Genomic DNA, 21,380 nt, shown 5'->3' with positions numbered 1-21,380 from the left:
GCTCATTCTTGTGATTTATGGGGGCAATTTTTTATCTATTAAAAGAAGTAAGAAACTCAAACATTGAATTCATCTAGAACCGAAAATCTATTGAAAAATTAAAGATTTCAAGCAGTGAGAAGACCAATCCACACTCCAATCTTTCAAATAATTTCAATACCCAAACCCTTCCACTAAATGAAGAAATGAAGAGAATATATATATATAATATATATATATATATTTATATATTTATTTTTTTTTTTTTTTTTTTTCCATTTTTCCTTTTCTTTGTTCATTTTGTTTTTATAAAAAATTTTATTTATTAATCAGCTGAGTTGGATTAGTTGATGTGGTGGACCAATGGGCTTGTGTTGTCCCGTGGACATATTTTATAAGCATGCATGTCCACAAATTCGTTATTTATGTCTTTTGAGCTGAGTTGAACAGTTTGTAAAGTAAATAACTGTGTAACTTGTTATATATATAATATTTTAGAACTTTTGGGATGTTGTTATTTTGGTTCCTCAAATGCATATTTCTACATATGACAGATTTTATGATTTAATGTTGAAAATACACGTGAGACTTTGTTGAAATTTTCATTTTTAAAATATGTGTTGTGATTTTTATACATGTAATATTTGTTTCTAAAGTAAATAATTGTGTAACTTATTACATGTATAATGTTTTAAAGACTTTGAGATGTTATTTTAGTTTTATGATAGTGTTGTATATATGTATTTTTGGTTATTCAAATAATGAAAGGCAAAACATGTTTTTTTGGAATGGCATATTTTGTGATTTAATGTTGAAAATATAAATAAAATTTTGTTGAAAATTCCGTTATTATCCATTTGGAGAATGTAATATTATTTTAAAATTGATTGTGTGTCGATAGGATATTGTGTTAACTCACCTCCAAACATAAAAGGGCTATATTGGGCATAGAGTTGGGGGTGTTCATCGTAATACATGACTACTTAGAGCATCTCCAATGGGGGTGTAAACCGTATAGAGTGTAAAGTTTACACCCCAAGTGTCAAAAAACTCTATCCAATGGGGGTGCTAAACCGTAGGTAATAAACTATTAGTTGATAGAGGGGGTGAGGAATTTCCCATCCCGCTATCAGTTGATAAATAACCCGGGCAACACTTGAACACATGTCTGAACAAAATAAATGTTCGGACGTCACTTAGATTAGTGTCATCCCTATGTATTTTTAAAGTCACAATTTGAAAATTTTAAACTGGGACGATACTTGAAGTGATGTCCATCTTTAAATTTAAAGAGAGACGTTTCAAGTGTCATCCGAGTTTAAAATTGGATTTTTATACTTTTCATAGGAAACAATAGAGAGTGGATATTTATAGACTATACAACAATTTACAATTGGAGTTGTAAAATCCTAATAGCACCTAGGTGGAGTCTATGTGGAGGTGTAATTTTACCCACCCCCCAATTGGAGATGCCCTTAACGGGAGGAAATTCTGTAAATACTAGTTTATTTCATTATTGTTGGGATAATGGTCTACTTTTTCATATTTACTGCACACGCAGTTATTGATAGACAGAAGAATCATAGTATACATTTATGTGTACATGTTAACGCATTACACATGTTAATATACGATTGTTGGTTCAAGTATGCAATAAAATAACCGTAGTGAAAAGATCCAATCAATATTGTTACACTTGATGAACTAGACAATGATATAGTATATTTTATTTAATTTATCTGTCTAATTATCAAAAAATCAATCAAAAGTAGCAAAAATAAATAAATAAATATAATATATATAAAAAAGAGCCAAATAAATGATATACTATGCTCACGCCCCACTAGTAGCAACTTGGTTCTAACAAATATGTGTTTAGACTGTAGACTTTAGAAGGATCGGTTTGCTTGATGTGTTAATGCAAAAGAAGCAAACTCAAAGTATATTGGGCTTTTAATAGTAAATGGGCTTATTGTACGGCCCAAAGTAACTTTGAGACTGGACTATCCAATTGACCCATACTCAAAAACCCTAAAAATTAAATGGAAACCAAAAACCCTCTCTTTTCTTCTTCCCCCTTTCATTTCCATTAATGAAGACTGAAACTTCACTGAAACAATCCAAATCCATTTCATTTCATACCAATCTTTAAAACCCCAACTTCAGAGATCCATCAAAAAAAAAAAAAAAAAAAGATGCCCTCCACAACTAAAACTACACTTTTACTCAAAACCAGACTTTTAACACCTTCAAAACTCCACAGAATTTCAAACCCATCCTCATTTTACTATGTTCAAAACCCCTCCTTTTGCTCAGTGCCCATTTCTCCTCAACCCCCAACAACTGAAAATGGACTTGGTCCTGTTCCTGAGGAAGATAAGGTTTTTCAGAGGGTGCCAAGAGGTAAGTTACCTAATCGAGAAAAGATAGAAGATACAATATGTAGAATGATGGCTAATAGAGAATGGACTACTAGATTACAACACTCTATTAGAAATGTGTGTCCTCGATTTGATCATTCTATTGTATGGAACATTTTGCATGGGGCACGTAAAGCTGATCACGCTTTACAGTTCTTTAGGTGGGTTGAGAAGACTGGTTATCGACCTGATAATTCCACTACGTTGAAAATTATTGAGATTTTAGGCCGTGCTTCGAAACTTAATCATGCCCGGTGCATTTTGTTTGATATGCCGAAGAAGGGGCTTCAGTATGATGAGGAGTTGTTTGTTGTGCTTATTGATAGTTATGGTAAAGCTGGAATTGTTCAGGAGTCTGTTAAGATTTTTCAAAAGATGAAGGAATTGAATGTAGAAAGGACTATTAAGTCTTATGATGCTTTGTTTAAGGTGATTTTGAGGCGTGGGCGTGTTTTGATGGCGAAGAGGTATTTTAATGCGATGTTGAGAGAAGGTGTATTGCCCACACGCCATACTTATAACATCATGATTTGGGGTTTCTTTCTATCGTTGAAGGTGGAGACTGCGAATCGGTTTTTTGAAGAAATGAAGAGTAAGGGGATAACTCCTAATGTTGTTACCTATAACACTGTGATAAATGGATATTCTCGGGTTAAGAAAATGGAAGAAGCGGAAAAGATTTTTGTGGAAATGAAGGGTAAGAATTTGATTCCGAATGTAATCAGTTACACTACTATGATCAAAGGTTATGTTTCTGCAGAGAAGGTTGATGATGGGTTGAGATTGTTTAAAGAGATGGTTAAGTATGGAATCAAGCCAAATGATGTTACGTACTCAACTCTCTTGCCTGGGCTATGTGACGCAGAGAAGATGCCCGAAGCTCAAAAGTTTGTGAAGGAAATGGTGGAGAGACACATTGCTCCAAAGGACAATTCAATCTTCTTGAAACTGATTGCTAGCCAATGCAAGTCTGGGAATTTAGATTGGGCAGCAAGTGTGCTAAAAGGAATGATTCGACTGAGCATTCCAACAGAAGCTGCACACTATGGTGTATTAATAGAGAGCTTTTGCAAGTCTCGGGTGTACGATAAGGCTATAAACCTGTTAGATAAGGTTATTGAGAAGGAGATTCTCTTGAGCACCAGGAGTTCTTCGGAAATGGAACCTAGTGCTTTTAACCCTATGATTGAGTATCTATGCAATAATGGGCAAACTGAGAAGGCAGAGACGTTCTTTCGCCAGTTGATGAAAACGGGTGTTCAGGATCCAGTTGCTTTTAACAATTTGCTTCGTGGACATTCGGAGGAAGGGACTCCAGAGTCTGCTGTTGAGATTTTGAAGATCATGACTAGACGTAAGGTTCCTATAGAGGCTGATGCTTATAGGTCTATTATCCTATGTCTCTTGAGGAAAGGAGAACCAGCTGATGCGAAGGCAATGTTGGACGGTATGATTGAGAGTGGGCATCTCCCTGATTCAGATATGTTTAGAATGGTGATGGAGAGCTTGTTCAACGATGGTAGAGTACAAACTGCAAGTAGGGTAATGAAGAGTATGATAGAGAAGGGGGTGAAGGAGCACATGGACTTGGTTGCTAAAATTTTGGAGGCCCTTCTAATGAGGGGTCATGTCGAGGAAGCCCTTGGAAGAATTGAGTTACTAATGGATAATGACTGCATTCCAGATTTTGATAATCTATTAGCTGTTCTATGCGACAAAGAGAAGACAATTGCTGCCCTCAGGTTACTGGATTTTGGGTTGGAGAGAGATTACAATATAAGTTTTTCGAGCTGCGATAAGGTCTTGGATACGCTTGTAGCAGCGGGAAAGACCCTCAATGCATATTCAATACTGTGTAAGATAATGGAGAAGGGTGGGGTCAAGGATTTGAGTAGTCGTGATGAACTGATCAGGACTCTCAATGCAGAAGGGAACACTAAGCAAGCGGATATCCTCTCAAGGATGATCATGGGTGGAGAAGAAACTAAGAAGAGAAAGAAAGTTAAAGCACACACTTAATAAGTTTTCTTTTCCTCTTCTTCTTCCAGCAACTAAGTTGAAGATTCAAGTTCATCAAAGGAGTTATGAGGTTTTCATTTTTCAACAAAATAAGATTACTGCAGATTGACATGAAACACTCATTCTTGTATGGTTTTCATTTTGCTCTATTTATTTTCTCTTTGTTGTTTGGATGAAAACCTAGGTGCTATCCTAAGGTTAAATGCTCGGCATAAGATCATTTGAGTTGTCTAATTTTATTTCATATTTGCTGAAGTAAAGGCTTGTTTTGGAGCGAAAAGGAATATGATAAAGTTTAATGTTTGATGCAGTATCCACTTCTAACCGTTGCTTTCATCTATCCTTGTCTCAAATACTGGTGTTGGTAACACAACTTCCTTTTCAAATTACATGAAAGTAATTTGTTGGGAACTGATTGTCTATGTCTCAATCTTTTATATCATCAGGCAAACAATATATTTGAGTTCAGACCCTGATGATTCGTGCCAGTCTGTAAGCACATTTACGTGGTTATTTTTACTGCATGTGTACCAGACATGATTCTATTTTGGCGGGTGAGTATTTTAGGTGGTTCTTTTGTTTTTTTAGCTTATTGTTTCACTTAACTAGAACTCTATATTCACAACTTCCTGTGCCGAGGGTAGCCTAACTTTTTCGTGCGGACATTTTTGCCCATACTTTTTCACTTGGGTTGTATTGCAGGACAAAGGACTAGGTGTGTGTGGCTACGGGCTAGGTGAAAGGACTGAGCCTTGAGTCTCGGCAGTAGGAGTAGGTAAAATTTTGGTTTCGTAGGGTTTATGTTGTAACTTATTGAAAATAATATTAGAGCCAAGCTAGATGCTAAGCCTAATTTGTACGGTCACTTGTTTGCAAACTGGAAAACTGGAGATAGAGGTCATCAAAATTCGGTTCCATTTTAGATGTTAGAGCTTGTTTGAAGGAAGGGCTGAAGTAGAGTTACGGGGGATATATGAGACACCTCACCCCACCCCCACCCCCACCCCCACCCTTCCGCGCGCGCGGTCCTGATCACTTTTTTGTATAAACTAGAAATGCTTTTGGAATACTGAGGATCTAGAGATAGGAATCATAGGATAGGAAACTTTTTGGCAAATGCTTGCTTGGAACATATGGACCTAAACACGTCTAGCTATGTACCCTTCGTGTTATAGTGGTTGAGGATATATTCTGATATGTAATGCTCAAGATGATTATTAAGTTGGTTGTTTTGGAGGCAAGGTCGGTGGGGAATATCTCTATCTCTAGTGACTGCTTAGACTCCTCGATAGTTGTATAACTAGTGCATAGATAAGACACAGTGATCGCACACATCTTTGTGATCTTGTGACCTACTGCAATTTGTCAAAGGCTTTAAGGTAGATATGGAGGGTTATTGGCGACTAATTTGGTTCTTTTTTAATTTTTTTAGGGTGTTTCGTTCATCATGGTGGGTTTCAGTTAGGGTGTTGGTTCTTTATGTTGTTGTCGGTTTGTATCTTGTTGGGACACATTTTTGTAATAAGGTGTTTGATGTGGGGAGATAATTATGCTAAACATGGTGAAGAATATTCCTGTCTCAGGTGCAGATCTTTTCCTTTGACATGCTTTTTTGAGTTTTTTCTATTGTATGTTTCAATCTGCTTTTTGTCAATGGGTGGTAGAAGTATTTGAATTTTGATGGATCTGATCATTGTAGTGATGAATCTTCCAAAGAATTCCATCTATATATACTAAATAGCAGCAATTAAAATTGTTAACTTTGATTTTCTACGGGCATAGCTGGGTAGAGAAGAAACTTTTTTTTCTAAATAGCAGCAATAAAAATTGTTAATTTTGATTTTCTACAGGCAAAGCTGGGTAGAAAAATCTTCTATTTTACTAGTGTCTTCTTAAGTTTAGCGTTCTGGCCATGCAAGTATGTTACATGCTCTGTGCTGATTCTGATGATTGTAATACTAGTAATCTAGTATGAAAATGTAGTTTACTGATTCTGACAGGTTGGTGTTATCCACTCATATTGATTAGTCAACTGGTCATCTTTTCCTTGATTTTTTTGTAGAACTCGGCTTTCTATTCTAGGGTTAGCTTCTATTCGGTTTTTCATTCAACATATTATTAGGTGAACTTCATTGCACCCACTGTGACATATCTCCCATTTGTTTCGATATTGTTGTTTGTTACATCTTTGAGACAGTATTAATTGTTGCTAAAATGCTAGTATTTTAACATTTGTAGTTTGGAGTATCCACTTCTAACCGTTGTTTTCATCTATCCTTGTCTCAAATACTGGTGTTGGTAACACAACTTCCTTTTCAAAATTACATGAAAGTAATTTGTTGGGAACTGATATTGTATGTCTCAAGCTTTTATATTATCAGGCAAACGATATATTTGAGTTCAGACCCTGATGATTCGTGCCAGTCTGTAATCACCTGTGCCGAGGGTAGCCTAATGTTTCCGTGCGGACATTGTTACCCGCACATTTTCACTTGGATTGTATTGCAGGACCAAAACCAAATTTCTGCTTTTCAATGATTGTCGATGATCATCTATAATAGGGCATTAGAAGTAAGTATAAATAGCACCATCTGATTGTCGATGATCATCTATAATAGGCATTGGAAATAAGCATATATATAGACCAAGTATGAGTTTGGAATTATTTGCTCTACTTGGTATTATGTTTTTGATCTAGTGTGAATGTGAAATATACTGCTGCGGAGCAAAATGGAACTCTTGAAGTATGAAGAAACAGTTTTATTGTTTTAAATATGCATCTTAAAACTCTAGATGACCAGATGTGTATCTCTTCAGTGCGAGTGCTTGTTTTAACCCAAGTTCAAGCCATGTAGTGGATTTTTATGTACTTTTGTTAAGTTGTTAACTACCTTCCAATTTACGTATGTTTGTGTTGTGCAGGAAACATGCCAGATTTGAAGTTACAACAACATATCTTGGGGCTGTACAGATTACTAGATAGTATTTTAGAGTCACAATAAGAAGTTCATCTACACTGTATGGTACAGCTATACACTGCCAAAGCATGATGAAGCGTGAGACTCAGTTACGGCATCCATAGGGTAGTATATCCAGGTAAGAGATTAGTTAAAGAAGAGGAAGGTTGAGAATTTCTCTGAACTCCAACCTCCTCGTCTCATAGTAAAGTGTTTTGTATTTATTAGGCCAGTATGTTAACCAAATCCAGCCTTTGATCTCCCACTCCATAGTCTTCCCCAATGCCGTCCTATCCATTTTCCACCAAACACTTTCTCCATACTCATCTCCAGCGAAAATTATGCCACCTTGCTTATTGAAAGGCCGATAAGCACTCGAGTAACGATCTTTAAACCAAGCCTTGGATTGAATTAGTTCAAACTTTGAAGGCTTGGAAGAGAAGACTTCGCGTCCATCCTCACTGTCATGAAGAGACCAATTCAATTTCGTACTGTCCCCATAGACAGATTGTTCAAACTTCCATGGCTTCATGCTCATTGTCATAGTCTCTGCTGCAGTCATTTTAAGTGCCAAAATGGAACTTGGAGAGTCAAATCCTCCTTCAATGGTTTTTTCTAAACCGATTTCACGTGAAGGATTCTCCGAAGATTTGCTTACTGATACAGACAAGACATTGTTTTGGGCTGTGGGAGTGAGTTCTAAAAGTATGCGTGAAGGGAAGTGTTTTTCTGTTGCTCCAGCACCTCGCTCGGCCATGAGTGTCTCAGAGACCAGCTTGATCACATCACACCTGGTAAGAAAAATAAAAGAAAAAGGAAATGAAGCAATTTTGGTACTTTAAAGAAACTAGGTCTTGTTAGTTATTTTTTTCAGGTAAACAGGTGCTTTTATGTATGTGCAAACCGTGAGAATTAAAAAGTTTCTCTTTGTTGCAGTGCAAATATAGTAACTAGACTTGGAGAACTTTGAAGCCTGACAAAATACAGACCTTATGTTGTCCACGTTCACTCCCACATCAAGCCACTTTTCTCTGACCACGACTTTGTATCCAAGCTGGATCACGCCTTCCAGTTGATGATACATCAGTGAGAAATGCAAGCGTTCAGGAATTGAAGTATTGCTTGTAGTTTGGATGTTCATGGCAATGATTGGACAATACAGTTGAACCTTCCATAGCCCAATGGTCGACATGGCATAGGAGAACAAAGGCAATGGTGTTCTGATGTTGGAATTGCTCTCTTTCAACTCTACAATCCAATTGGTGATAGCAAGGTTCAGCGACCTCATCCACTGCTCTTCAGTATTGGATCCTAGGAGTCTCATGAGTAATTTAGATACTTCTCTTGACTTTGAGCTTGTCAAGTGACTCTTAAGAGTGTCTAAACATCCGCAGCGAAGATCTTGAGGCGCTTCATAGATGCAAACAAGGACAGCAAGAGTGAAGAATGACAGATTAAAAATGTCCTTAAAATTTCCAATGGTCTTCAGTGAAGGGATGTTAACAGAGTAGGTTGTCTTGTTAGGCCCATAGCTAAGGACATCATTATTGAAATTGCAGAATAGGTTGTAAATGGTTTCTTCATCTAATAGTTTGGTGCAATGGGTTTTGATGCTAAATGGTTTTGAAGTCCACAGAAAGATAGGGAGTTTGAAATCTGCAGTGATAGTGCACAAAATGGATTGGTTATGATTTAGAATGTTTCTGGTGATGGATAGGTTGAGAGGTGTCTGTGTTGATTTTGAGCAACAGATGCAAATAGACATGGAATTGGATTGCCATTGGGAGATTGGTGGAAGGGATTGTATCCAGCCCCATATATCAGGAAAACTAAAAGAAGCCATGAACTATTATTAGTTATTGTACTTTGAGTGAAACGCACCTTATTTATAACAATGTCAAAAAGAAAGGAAGAATCAAAAGTGAAGGAAATCTTATACCACCTACAAAGCCTACTTTTTTTTATGCCCTTTGAAAAATGAAAACCACTCGAAAAGCTCTACAATTATACTGTAGCCATTCTAATCATTTGATATTTGGTAGAATAAATAAACAATGAAAAGATTTGGCTGCTTTAAAATCCGGTGTTCATTCACTGATGGTAACATGACTATTTCCAAGTGAAGTAATTTCCACCTTGGGCCAAGAGGAACAAATGCAAAGTTGTTGATTAATATCACCAAGGACTTGAGGCATTCTGCTATGCAATTGCAAAAGATGATTTGCAGATTATCTCACAGAAGATATTAAAATACAGTAATTATTATTATTCATAAGTGTCCCTCAAACTCAAACAGATCTCAAAAGATAAAGCTGAATCTAATTGGAAAAAGTAATGGTTCTTTACGCATAAAGAAAGACGAAGAAATTAACAAAAGTTTTAATGCATCCAATGCATGTAGCCTGGATTATTTTCTTTAAGTACGAATCAAAAATATTCTATAACCTAATTCAAACTTTTTAGTGTACATCGAGTGTATAAATTTTCTTTCGATAACTTCAAACTGAGTTTCCCAAAGTTTATAGAAGTTCGATAGATCAGCTAACTTGCATGAACAATCAATCAGGTTAAGGAAACTAAGGCCCGGCCCGGCCCATTTAAAACTAACTTTCCTCAAAGCTGACGTTGACTCTCCAAACCTAAGGCCCGGCCCACCAACTTTGCGTCGAATGGTGAAAAAGTTTCCTTCCCATCACTTTCGTCTATTCACCCCGCGTTAAGTAAACTCCAACCTATATAATAAACCCCTCACTCTCTCTCTCATCAAAATTCAGATTCAATTTTTTTCAAACCAAAAAATCAGATGGCCTCTCAAATACCACAACCCTTACTCCCAATCTCAAATACCGAAACCACCGCCATGTCATCCGAACAACAAACCATAACCACCACCAAATTATTCATAGCCCGGTTAACCGAATCCACCCGTCTAGCATTCTCTCAACGCCGCCCATGGACCGAACTTTTAGACCGATCCGCATTCACCCGCCCCGAATCCATCACCGATGCCGCTTCACGCATTAAAAAAAACTCGTCATATTTCCGTATTAATTACTTAACAATCATCACCACGATTCTAGCTGTCTCATTATTGACTCATCCGTTTTCACTTTTGACACTTTTGTGCCTTTTATCAGCTTGGATGTTTTTATACGTTTTTCGTCCGTCAGATCAGCCGTTGATTATTTTTAATCGGACTTTTACGGATCGCGAGACGTTAATGGGATTGATTGGTTTGTCTATTGTTGTTGTGTTTTTGACTAGTGTGGGTGCTATTTTGATGGGTGGGATTTTGGTAGGTCTTGGTGTTGTTTGTGGACATGGGGCATTTAGAGTGCCTGAAGATTTGTTTCTTGATGATCAAGATTCTGGGAATGCTGGTGGTGTTGGTGGGGTTGCTACTGGTTTGTTATCGTTTATCGCGCCTTCGCCTGCCGCTGTTGTTGCGGCACGTGTTTAAGGGGTTTGGTTCAATCAGGTGTTATTTGATTCAATTGCTGTTATTGTAGATCTATATTAGGGTTTAATGTCAGTAACTTGGATCTGGAAATTTAAATTGTAGATCTGTTGTTTTTTGAGTTTATGTAACTATGTTAATGGATATAACATACGATATCATATATGTGAAATGTTTTTGTTATGTGATGTTGTGCTATTAGTTTTGGGATCTGCTTGTTTAGTTTATTTTTGTTGTTGGTTAATGGTTTAGAATAACATTTGGCTAGGATTTCTAAGCATTGTGAGATATGGAGATCTTGGAAATTGTTTTGGCGGTGTGATGATTAATGATTGTTGCATTTGTATCTCACACTGAACCACGGCATTCCGCATGATCCGTTAATCAAAATGATAGTTGTTATTAGTTTTTGAAGGATTAAATTGATTGTTATATGACAGTCTCTAATTAATCCCACGATAGCTGGATACATCTAGGTTTTGGTCCTTTGACTGAAAGAATGTGACGTTCTGTTGTAGTAGGAATACCAATCAATGCAGTGGGTTCCTTGATCCCTCTCCCAACAGGGAAATTAGATGCTAAGAAGATTTCTCAGTTATTCTGATTGAGAATCTCGATTCTTGTAATAATTGTACTGTTTTCCATTAATATTGGACAGTCTGTGCAATTAGCATTACTATGAATATTGAAAATCGGTTGTCATTGGTTTAAACAAGGTATATACCTGCTAGGTCTAAGCTACGCAGTAATAGCCAAGTGGTACTGGCTAGGTGCTAGGTGCAAGGACTGAGCCTTGAGTCTCAGCTGTAGGAGTACGTAAGCCTTTGACTTCGTAGGGTTTACGTTGTTACTTATTGAAAATAATTCTAGAGGCAATCTAGATGCTAAGCCTAGTCTGTATGGTGACTTGTTTGCAAATGGAGATATAAGTTGTCCGAATTCGGTTCAAATTTTCGTATAAATTGAGGGGTATATGAGACCCCCCTGGTCGCTTTGTATAAGTTAGAGATGGTGAATACTGTCGATGAGGATCTAGAGATAGGATAGGAAACTCTTTGGCAAATGCTTGCTTAGAACATATGGTTTAAACACGTCTAGCTATATACTTCTCGTGGGTATAATGGTTGAAGATATATTCTGATATGTAAAGCTCAAGATGAAGATTGAATAAGTTGGTTGTTTTGGAGGTAAGGTATACATTTGTTGCTGCTGGTCGGTGTGGAAGATCTTCATCTCTAGTGACTGCTTAGACTCCGTGGTATTTGTATAACTAGTGCATAAATAAGACACAGCGATCACACACATCTTTGTGATCTTGTGATCCTCCTCAATTTGTCAAAGGTTTTAAGGTCGATGGGTTTCAGTTAGGGTGTGTTGACATGCCTTTTTTTTTGTTGTATGTTTCAATCAGCTTTTTGTCGAGTGTTATTTACTGGCAGAAGTCTTTGATGGATGAACCCATTGTAGTGATGGATGTTCCAAAGAATGTTAACTTTGCTTATCTAAGGGCTAGCTGGGTAGAGAAGAATCTTCTATTTTCCATGGCATGTGAAGTATAGATGTTGTACCAAGCATATACATGCCACCTGTTGTCTTCTTAAGTTTAGCTTTTTTCTAGGGTGGTTCCTGGTGTATATTTTTATGTTGTTAACTTATTATGCATAGCACCCACTTGTGTTCTGTTGTGAGACACCCACTTGCCTGTGCGTGGCTGATATATGTGTTTGGAATAGAGGCCGAACTGGCCATCAGCCCATCACAAGTACGTTATTTGCGCTGTACTGATTCTGGTGATTGTAATACTTGTATGAAAATGTAGTTTACTGATTCTGACAGGTTGCTGTTATTTACTCAATTTTGGTATAACTCGCCTTTCTGTTCTAGGATTGGATTTTAGCTTCTATTTGGTCTTTCTTTCAACATATTCACTCTGAGATATCTCCCATTTGTTTCAATATCATTGTTTGTTACATCTTTGAGGCAATATTCATGGTTGCTATTATTTTCGGGTAAATTCTTGATTCGGCTATGATAATGTCAATGTGTTTCCAATTCGGCCACAAATTGCAACTCAGCGCATTTTGTCAGCAACTAGTGGGATAATGTCAGTAACTTTTTGCACAGAGTTGCTGACAATGGCCGGATTAAAAACAAAATGACATTATCATAGCCCGAATGAGGAATTTACCCATTATTTTAACATTAGTAGTTTGCAGTTGTGACCACGTTAGTCAGTCAGCCAGTTTGCAAACTGGGCCCCACCTATCCCACATTTCTTTCCCTTACAAATTAAGTTTATTTTTTTACTTTTCAAGTAGATAGCAGATAAGTTGCGTGGAGGGTTGACAGGTCAAGTGATATGGAACACGGATTCTTTTGTAGAGGAAAACATTGTGCACTGTGCTACCTTAACTGCTTGCCGAAACTCTTTTATATTCGTTAGTTGAATTAACTTCGTTAAGCATTTTTATTTTCGAATAAATCATGGGTAGTACAACAACTGTACAAGAACTGGGGAAAGTGGAGAGTTTTGGATCATGTATCCCCAAATTTCATAAGCTGGGAATCTAAAAGGTTTTCGGCACTTCTTTTAAGACTGCACATAAGCACTGCCACTAAACTTCTTCAACCATACGCGAGCCAAAAATTTGTTTTTGCATTGCTGATGAGTCGCTGTATAACTTTTGAGGGATTAAAGCGCTGGAGGCATCATACTGCCTCTCAATGGGTGTTTCGCTTTGAAACTTGTTCCGTGTCATAGCAAGTACTTCCCCAATAATAACCGCACATCCAAAAAGCTCCTCTCAATGGGTGTTCCGTGTTAGTATTAGTCCTTTTTTGCAGCTAAATAGTAGCCTTTACGGAAGTAATTATGCAAATCAAAAAAGTTAAAAAGATGTTACCTCGTACTAGCTTAAACACTATCCATGTGGCAGCACTATTCCAGGTGGATCACTTTTCAAACTTCCAAGGCTGACGTGGTTGAGAAATATAGCCGTTAGGGGAGCGTCCCGCGAAGAAAAATGAGTCAAAGAAAGAAGAAGAAAAAATTCAAAACTAGCCGTTAGTACCACAGCAACAACAACGACTTCTGAGGCAAAAGAATACCACCTGATTTTGTCCCAAAAATTTAATCTTTAAGGACAAGATTCCTTCACTCTCTCTTTTTCATTAAAATCTTCACATGTACTTTCCCTCTCACTTGATCTCTCTCTTTACAAAATCCCTTTTTCCTTCTCTTCATTTCATTCTCTCTCATAGTTTGTTTTTCTGTTTCTTTAACACCTTGAATTCGTTCCATGGATAATATTCAGTTTTATAGATGCCCATCTCAAGTTATAGATAATACTTGCTACATTTCAAGCACAAAGAAGGAAAAATGGAAGAATCAGAAAACCCAAATGAAGTCCATGTTCTTATCTTGCAAACAGTGCTACTTGTTCATTCTTCTTCATTTACTTCTCTTTGCTTTCCAATCTGTCTCAAGTCAGCAATGGGATGGCATAGTTGTATTACAAGCTGATTATCAATCTCTTCAAGCCATTAAACATGATTTTATAGATCCTAAAGGGCTACTCCGAAGCTGGAATGACAGCGGGTATGGAGCGTGTTCAGGAAGATGGGTTGGGATCAAATGTGCTCAAGGTCAAGTTATTGTGATTCAGCTTCCATGGAGAGGTTTGGGTGGTCGAATATCCGAAAAGATTGGTGAATTATCGGCACTTCGGAAACTTAGTCTTCATGATAATTTTCTTGGTGGTGTGATTCCTACTTCGTTGGGGTTCTTACCTAATCTCAGAGGGCTTATTCTTTTCAACAATAGGTTTTCAGGTTCTATCCCTCCTTCACTTGGTTCTTGCCTTTATCTTCAAACACTTGATCTTAGTAACAATTCACTCACTGGAATAATCCCTGCAAGTCTTGCTAACTCTACTAGACTTTATAGACTTAACCTTAGTTTCAATGGCCTATCTGGTCCAATCCCAGTTAGTCTCACTCAATCGCCTTCGCTTACTTTCCTTGCTCTTCAGTACAATAATCTCTCTGGTTCTGTTCCTGACACTTGGGGTGGAACAATGAAGAAAAACTTCTACCGGCTTCAGTCACTAACTCTTGATCATAACTTAATCTCTGGAAGCATTCCTGTTTCTTTGTGCAAGTTGGATAGACTGGAAGTGGTGTCTTTAAGTCAGAACAAGATTGAAGGTGCCATACCTAGTGAAATTGGACAGCTTTCAAGACTCCAAATATTAGATCTTTCTAATAATAATATGACTGGAAGTTTCCCAGCTAATCTCTGCAACATTTCATCACTGGTTCAGCTGAATCTCGAGAGTAATCGCCTTGGGGATAAAATACCAAAAGCCATCGGCGGACTACAAAACCTCTCCGCCCTCGACTTGGGAAGAAACCAGTTCACAGGTTTCATTCCAGGAGGTCTTGGGAAAATATCCAGCCTTACTCAACTCGACTTATCCGAAAATGACCTGATGGGGTTTATTCCAGTTTCACTTGCAAATCTAACTCATCTCAGCTTTTTAAATGTATCTTACAATGGACTGTCTGGTTCTGTTCCTGATCCTCTACCACAGAAGTTCAATTCAAGCTCTTTTGTAGGGAACCCTCTACTATGTGGATACAGTATTTCAACCAAATGTAACTATCTCCCACACACCCAAATCGAACCAGATGAACCACCAAGCCGGCGCAAATTGAGTACTAAAGACATAATTCTTATAGCTGCAGGAATTCTCCTTGCAGTTTTATTATTATTATGTTGTTTTTTGTTCTGCTGTTTGATCAGGAGAAGAGCAGCTTCAAAAGCAAAGAATGGACAGCCTACTGGAAGGGCAACTGTCATGAGAGGAGAAAAGGGGATACCTGCTGCAGTGAGAAGCGAAGTTGAGGCGGGTGGCGACTCTGGAGGGAAGTTAGTCCACTTTGATGGTCAACTAGTTTTTACAGCTGACGATTTGTTGTGTGCTACTGCAGAGATAATGGGGAAGAGTACTTATGGAACCGTATACAAGGCAACACTGGAGGATGAGAATCAAGTCGCAGTGAAGAGATTGAGAGAAAAGATCGCAAAGGGTCTGAGAGAGTTTGAAATCGAAGTTAATTTGCTTGGAAAGATTCGGCACCCAAATCTCTTGGCTCTCCGGGCTTATTACTTGGGTCCCAAAGGCGAGAAGCTCCTTGTTTTTGATTTCATGCCCAGAGGGAGTCTTGGAGCTTTCCTCCATGGTAAGCGGATACAAATAACTATCAAGTACATTTGTTTGAATTATGGAATGCTGATTTTATCTGTCTTTGAAAGTTCATAACATATTTATATCAGAAATGTTAAAATTCTCTTTAATTGAAGCACATCAATGTTGTTTCTTTAGTATGCACACAGACATCTATTCTTTAGTACTTGTAAACAGCCAGTTCATCTCTTTTTAACTTTTAATGGACTAGGAGCATAAAATGAAAATTTCAGTAAGAATATCCGTTGATATGTTGTTTCTGTTTACATTTGCAGCTCGAGGGCCAGATTCCCCCATCGACTGGCCAACAAGGATGAATATAGCCATGGGCACAGCTCGAGGTTTGTGTTATCTTCACACCGAAGAGGACATTGTTCATGGAAATCTCACCAGCGGGAATATTCTACTTGACGAGCATACAAACGCCAAAATCTCTGACTACGGCCTCTCTCGTCTCATGACAACAACTACCAACTCCAATGTGGCTGCAACTGCTGCTGCCCTAGGCTACAGAGCGCCAGAGCTTTCAAAGCTCAAGAAAGCAAACACAAAGACTGATGTCTACAGCCTTGGCGTGATTATGTTGGAACTCCTAACTGGGAAATCTCCCAGTGAGGCAATCAATGGAATGGATTTGCCACAATGGGTAGCCTCAATAGTGAAGGACGAGTGGACGAATGAAGTATTTGACTTGGACCTGATGAGGGATGTATCCACCATGGGTGACGAATTGCTCAACACACTGAAATTGGCTCTGCGTTGTGTTGATCCCTCGCCCACAGCACGACCAGATGTTCAGCAAGTTCTACAGCAACTAGAGGAAATTAAACCAGAGCTAGCTGCAAGCTCTGGTGATGGCAGACGTATAGGCCCACCAACTGAATAGAAAAGTTCGTCTATTTACTATTTTGTTAATGAAGATATTAAATTAAATTCTTTGATTCTTGATTTTTTGTGTTGGTCTATACTACTACTCTGTATATAAGTCCATATCAGTTCATTACATAGAAGTCTGTAACAGCGCAAGTAAAATTACATCGATAAACAGTTTCAGGGAGCATTTCATTCTTGTATCTCTTGGAGAAACACTTGGTTCCCATTTTAGGCTGGCAAAGTTGTATTCAATCACGAAGATAAAGGGCAATTAGATTGATAGTTCGATGTAGATCAATGCATTTGATATAAGGGTTTATGATTATAATTACGACTTTTATTTTATTTTTCCAAGACTAGTATGGGCACTGCTAATCTTTTCATTATTCATCCAAAATCAAATCTATGCAAGTATTTGTAGTAGTGGGGTAGAGGGTTTCACAAGCTACATAAATCCAAAAGCTATGCAGGGTTTAAATGAATAGTCTTCATTCATTAATAAGCCGAGGTTAGGCTTCAGTACGTCTGAGGAGGTTCAATCCATATCTTTGCATAACTTCTTCTCACAGGTTCATAGATGACGTAACAAGGATGGTTTATCATAAGATTCCACCGAGGTGGGTCCCAATACCTATAGATCCCATGGTAATATTCTCCAAGTGATATCTCCCGTGCAAATTTCACTCTGAACCAATCATTGATAAGAACGACGTGATTATCAGGTGGTGGAATAGAGTTCCATATCATATTCAACCGATCAAATTTGTAGATACTAGATAGTATACCCTCGATCAGGAGTATGGTTCAAGAAAGCTAACAAAATATCTTTATCAGACTGAACCAAAGTAGTACGCTGGCCATACAAGTGTTGCTGGCTACACATATCCACGGGTTCCGGTCTTTTAAAAAGGTCCCAACGTTACCGAGCAATATTATAAGTCCCCATGGTCCCCATGGTCCATACCCTGTCATTGCCATAACAGGTCTTCATACAAATTGTGCTTCCGTCAGATTCTAAATTCAACACACACACAACCTGAATCAGTGGGTGTGTAGGAAAAGGTCGCAAATTGGAAAGTAGATTTCACGTAAAGGCAGCACTATAGTTCTGCCATTGGTGAAGGGACTAAACAAAATTAAGGACGTCCCAATCTTATTCTTTCGCTGAGATAGTAAAAGCCAACCATCTTTACAAGCATGAATATTGATATCGTGCATATGTTTTCCCTTTAGAAGTTCGCTGCTGATGTTAACGATGCAAGTTGTTTTGTAAACAGGGTTGAAGAGTTCACATGAGCTCCATGAATCTTTGTCGAAGGTTATAAGCCATGGTAATTGCTTCAATGGTTGAACACTATACATGGAATGCCATTGTTTACAAACTGCACGTAAACGGACATGATCAGCATAGAATAGGCGTGTTAATATGTTTGCCAGGACATCTAGTGGAAGATTGAACCATTGGCTCTCATTCTCCTCTTCCTTCGTATCCCGTCTTTCTCTTCGTCTTTTATTGTCCATCCCCTCCATATGACACGAGTTTGGGAAGCTCAGATCAATTAGTAGGAAAATGTATAGAATTAGGATTCGGCTTTCTCCCACAACTAGAGGGCCTAGAGGTGCATCTTGGGTCGGGACGTAGGGTAAACCAAAGCCCGACCCTATTTCTGAAGTGCCTAACTGCCTATTACTAAAGTTCGAGTTTAATTATAGACACAATAAAAACCAGATTTTAGGTTTAATCTCCCTGGTCCATATACATCCTGCATAAAAAACCCCTCACTATGTACTAATCCATAAAAACCCCTTCTTTTTCTAAAACACCCGAACTGACTAAAATACCCCCACATAGAAAAACTTAGATCTCAAATTTCTCTTATCTCTTTCTTCTCGCTGCATCCTCTCTTCTTGCAAACCTGAAACTCAAATCTGAAACTCAAAATTAACAATAATTCCAACCATTCCAACCCAGGTTTTCAGATCTAAAACTCGAAATTAACAAAACCCCAAAAAAATAAAGAAAAAATCTAAAACTATTCTTCAAGCTTCGCTTGACAACGTTGATGAAATGGTCAAAGGAGAAAAACAAGCTAAAAGGAAGCAATGTTCGAATTCTAAGAAAGAAAGAAAGAAAAAAGTTGGTAGTGAGTCATCAGGAGTAAAATTACTAGAAGTCACATATCTGGTAATAATTGTTATCCGCATATGTAAATTGGCATTAACATAGCCTAGCAGATGTAACAAGTCAGAACAAGAATGTTATCAAAATTCATATTTGCATATGTATGCATTCATCAGTACTGTTTTGGTTTCTATTTTCATATATAAAAGTTTACTTGCATAGCTTTATTTGTTGTGTAAATTTGTATTTTCATATGTGAAAGTAAAATTTGAAATGTTAGTTTAACAGATCGAGTTATTTATTACAACCCCTTATTGCAACAGGAGATAAAACCTACTAGCTCTACCAAGGTGTTCCGTTATTCTGTTTTGCCTATGCTAGCATTTTTCCAAGAGTTCAAATGAAGAATCAGAGATGTTCATATTGCCAAAATGAAAGAAACTCCTTTTGGCAACCTTTTTTTTATGGTTTTTGTTGAAGGAAAGGTGGATAAAAAAAAAAGTTGGAAAATTGTTAAGCAGTTGGTGCAAGGAGAAGCATAAGTTCAAGATTGGAAATAAGTTGGTGCCCTTAGCTCCATCTGACGTAGTTGTAACATACCAAAGAAAGAAGATCATGAAATGATGTGTTGCGTTTTATTAGTGGATCACTTTGGGATACTAATTTTGTATGAATTATGGACGTAAATCTTTGATCTTTCATACAATGTCAGTTTGTCTTTGAATTCCGGATGAAACTTTTGGATACTATCTTTGAATTCTGGATGTAATGCAAGAAATGAGCCTGATTAGTTTGTCAGTTTGTCAAATTTTCATAGCTATGCCAGAAAACAGTTTATTAGAATTCATATTTGCATATATAAATTTATATTTCATAGCCTGTGTCACCAATCAGATGACAGAAAAAAAACGTATGTGAAAATCAATGTGTACATGTAAATTCATATTTACATAACCTGTGTCACCTGTTAGATGTCAGAAAAAACATCTATGAAATTTCATATTTGCATATGTAAATTTGTATTCACATATGTAAATTCATATTTGCATATGCCAATTCATATTTTCATATGTAAATTCATATTTCCATAACCCTCGTCACCTGGTTAGAACTAAAATGTCAAAAAACATGTTTATAAAAATTCAGTGACTGTAAATATAGTTTTACAAAATGTGTCTATATAACATCAAAATATAAAATCCAAACAAGAAAAAAAAATGAAAGGTCATCGACATCCAACATAAGAAGAAAAACGAAAAAAGAAAACTATTCAATAAATTGAATCATTTAATCAATGAATCGGTGGAGAGCATGTCATAGGAGTGGAGCCCACTCTTGGATTGCGGTGGTCATAGCAAAGACGCTTGTTCTTCTTCCTACCTCTTGCAGCATCCGTGGTGTTCTTCCGTTTCTTGTCTGGTCACACACTAGCATATTTTATATATTCAGTTCCACAAGTATTAGTATGTTGACACTCAAAGTTTACAACAATTTAGAAGTTATAACATAGGAATTATGGATATTTCAACAAACTAGCTAGTAAAATTCTTCATTTTCTCTGTATAGCGATTTACAGCCAGTATCAACATAATGTATACCTTATGAATTTGGCATTGTGAATTTGTGATACATCAATCATCATTGAAAACAAAATATTACAGAGATACTGCTCAACTAAACATTACAATTTTTTACTCAAGAACATGTCAAAACTCAACCATCAATGACAAATAGGACACTGTACTAGCCCATTTTCGTTCCACTGAGCACATTGTTCCTTCTTATCCACGATCAACACCTTACAACTTCATCCACATTCCAAACATGGAACAAACCTAGATCCTCCACGATACTCCACGGACACCACTCCCAGGTTCCCTACTCCTTGCCAACCGCGTTGAGTAGTTTATTGAGTCTACCCAATTCATTTAGCTCAATCGCCTCATCCACACCTCATATATATGTACCTCCATTTAATAAACAGCTTAGGGACACTTACCCTTTCACCCAACATCTCCCTCAACTCATTCAAGAACTGACCATGCAGTTGAAATTTGAATGATAGGGGAGAGGGAAAGAGAAGGAGGAGGGAAAGTGTTAACACTAATTGAGAAGACAACAAATTCAATATCACCAGAAGTTGACCCATGTCTTTTAAAAGCAATCAAATCTGTGGTTTGTTATTCTCATGACTCAGAATCTAACATTTTCCCCGTATAATAACAAACAAAGCAAAGATCCCATCTCTATACTATTTCCATTTCCATTTCCATCCATCCATGACTACTAGTGGCTTCAAGAATA

General features: G+C 37.4%; 4 protein-coding genes across 10 annotated transcripts; 3 read left to right on the top strand and 1 right to left on the bottom strand.

Annotated features, from left to right (window-relative positions):
* Positions 1-2,014: 2,014 nt before the first annotated feature.
* LOC147490017 (Tetratricopeptide repeat (TPR)-like superfamily protein) lies at positions 2,015-9,316 on the top strand. 7 transcript variants are annotated; one of them, XM_086570940.1, is made up of 7 exons: positions 2,015-4,545; positions 4,730-4,778; positions 4,865-4,972; positions 5,121-5,193; positions 5,851-6,001; positions 7,341-8,169; positions 8,312-9,316. In XM_086570940.1, exon 1 carries the CDS (start codon positions 2,175-2,177, stop codon positions 4,416-4,418), a length of 2,244 nt encoding a protein of 747 aa, XP_086427066.1. In that variant the 5' UTR covers positions 2,015-2,174; the 3' UTR covers positions 4,419-4,545; positions 4,730-4,778; positions 4,865-4,972; positions 5,121-5,193; positions 5,851-6,001; positions 7,341-8,169; positions 8,312-9,316. The 7 variants fall into 7 exon arrangements, with proteins under 7 accessions (XP_086427066.1, XP_086427067.1, XP_086427068.1 ...); XM_086570941.1 differs by having other exon boundaries at positions 4,730-4,782; XM_086570942.1 differs by having other exon boundaries at positions 4,730-4,972; positions 7,341-7,514; positions 7,934-8,169.
* On the bottom strand, positions 7,376-9,218 carry LOC147490018 (uncharacterized). The gene is made up of 2 exons (XM_086570946.1): positions 8,365-9,218; positions 7,376-8,166 (listed from the first exon to the last, which is right to left on the bottom strand). Exons 1-2 carry the CDS (start codon positions 9,216-9,218, stop codon positions 7,527-7,529), a joined length of 1,494 nt encoding a protein of 497 aa, XP_086427072.1. The 3' UTR covers positions 7,376-7,526.
* A 795-nt stretch (positions 9,317-10,111) lies between the features above and the next one.
* On the top strand, positions 10,112-11,020 carry LOC147490016 (PRA1 family protein B3-like). The gene has a single exon (XM_086572585.1). The coding sequence runs from the start codon at positions 10,179-10,181 to the stop codon at positions 10,833-10,835; it is 657 nt and encodes a 218-aa protein (XP_086428711.1). The 5' UTR covers positions 10,112-10,178; the 3' UTR covers positions 10,836-11,020.
* Positions 11,021-14,000: 2,980 nt separating this feature from the next.
* On the top strand, positions 14,001-17,141 carry LOC147490015 (putative leucine-rich repeat receptor-like protein kinase IMK3). The gene is made up of 2 exons (XM_086572584.1): positions 14,001-16,076; positions 16,357-17,141. The coding sequence occupies exons 1-2, from the start codon at positions 14,132-14,134 to the stop codon at positions 16,965-16,967; spliced, it is 2,556 nt and encodes an 851-aa protein (XP_086428710.1). The 5' UTR covers positions 14,001-14,131; the 3' UTR covers positions 16,968-17,141.
* The last annotated feature ends 4,239 nt before the right edge of the window (positions 17,142-21,380 follow it).

This window comes from Coptis chinensis, chromosome 7 (genome assembly GCF_015680905.1).
Source record: "Coptis chinensis isolate HL-2020 chromosome 7, ASM1568090v1, whole genome shotgun sequence".
Classification (NCBI taxonomy): Eukaryota; Viridiplantae; Streptophyta; class Magnoliopsida; order Ranunculales; family Ranunculaceae; genus Coptis; species Coptis chinensis.
The sequence above is the reverse complement of the archived record's forward strand: the minus strand, read 5'-3'. Positions and strand labels throughout refer to the sequence as shown.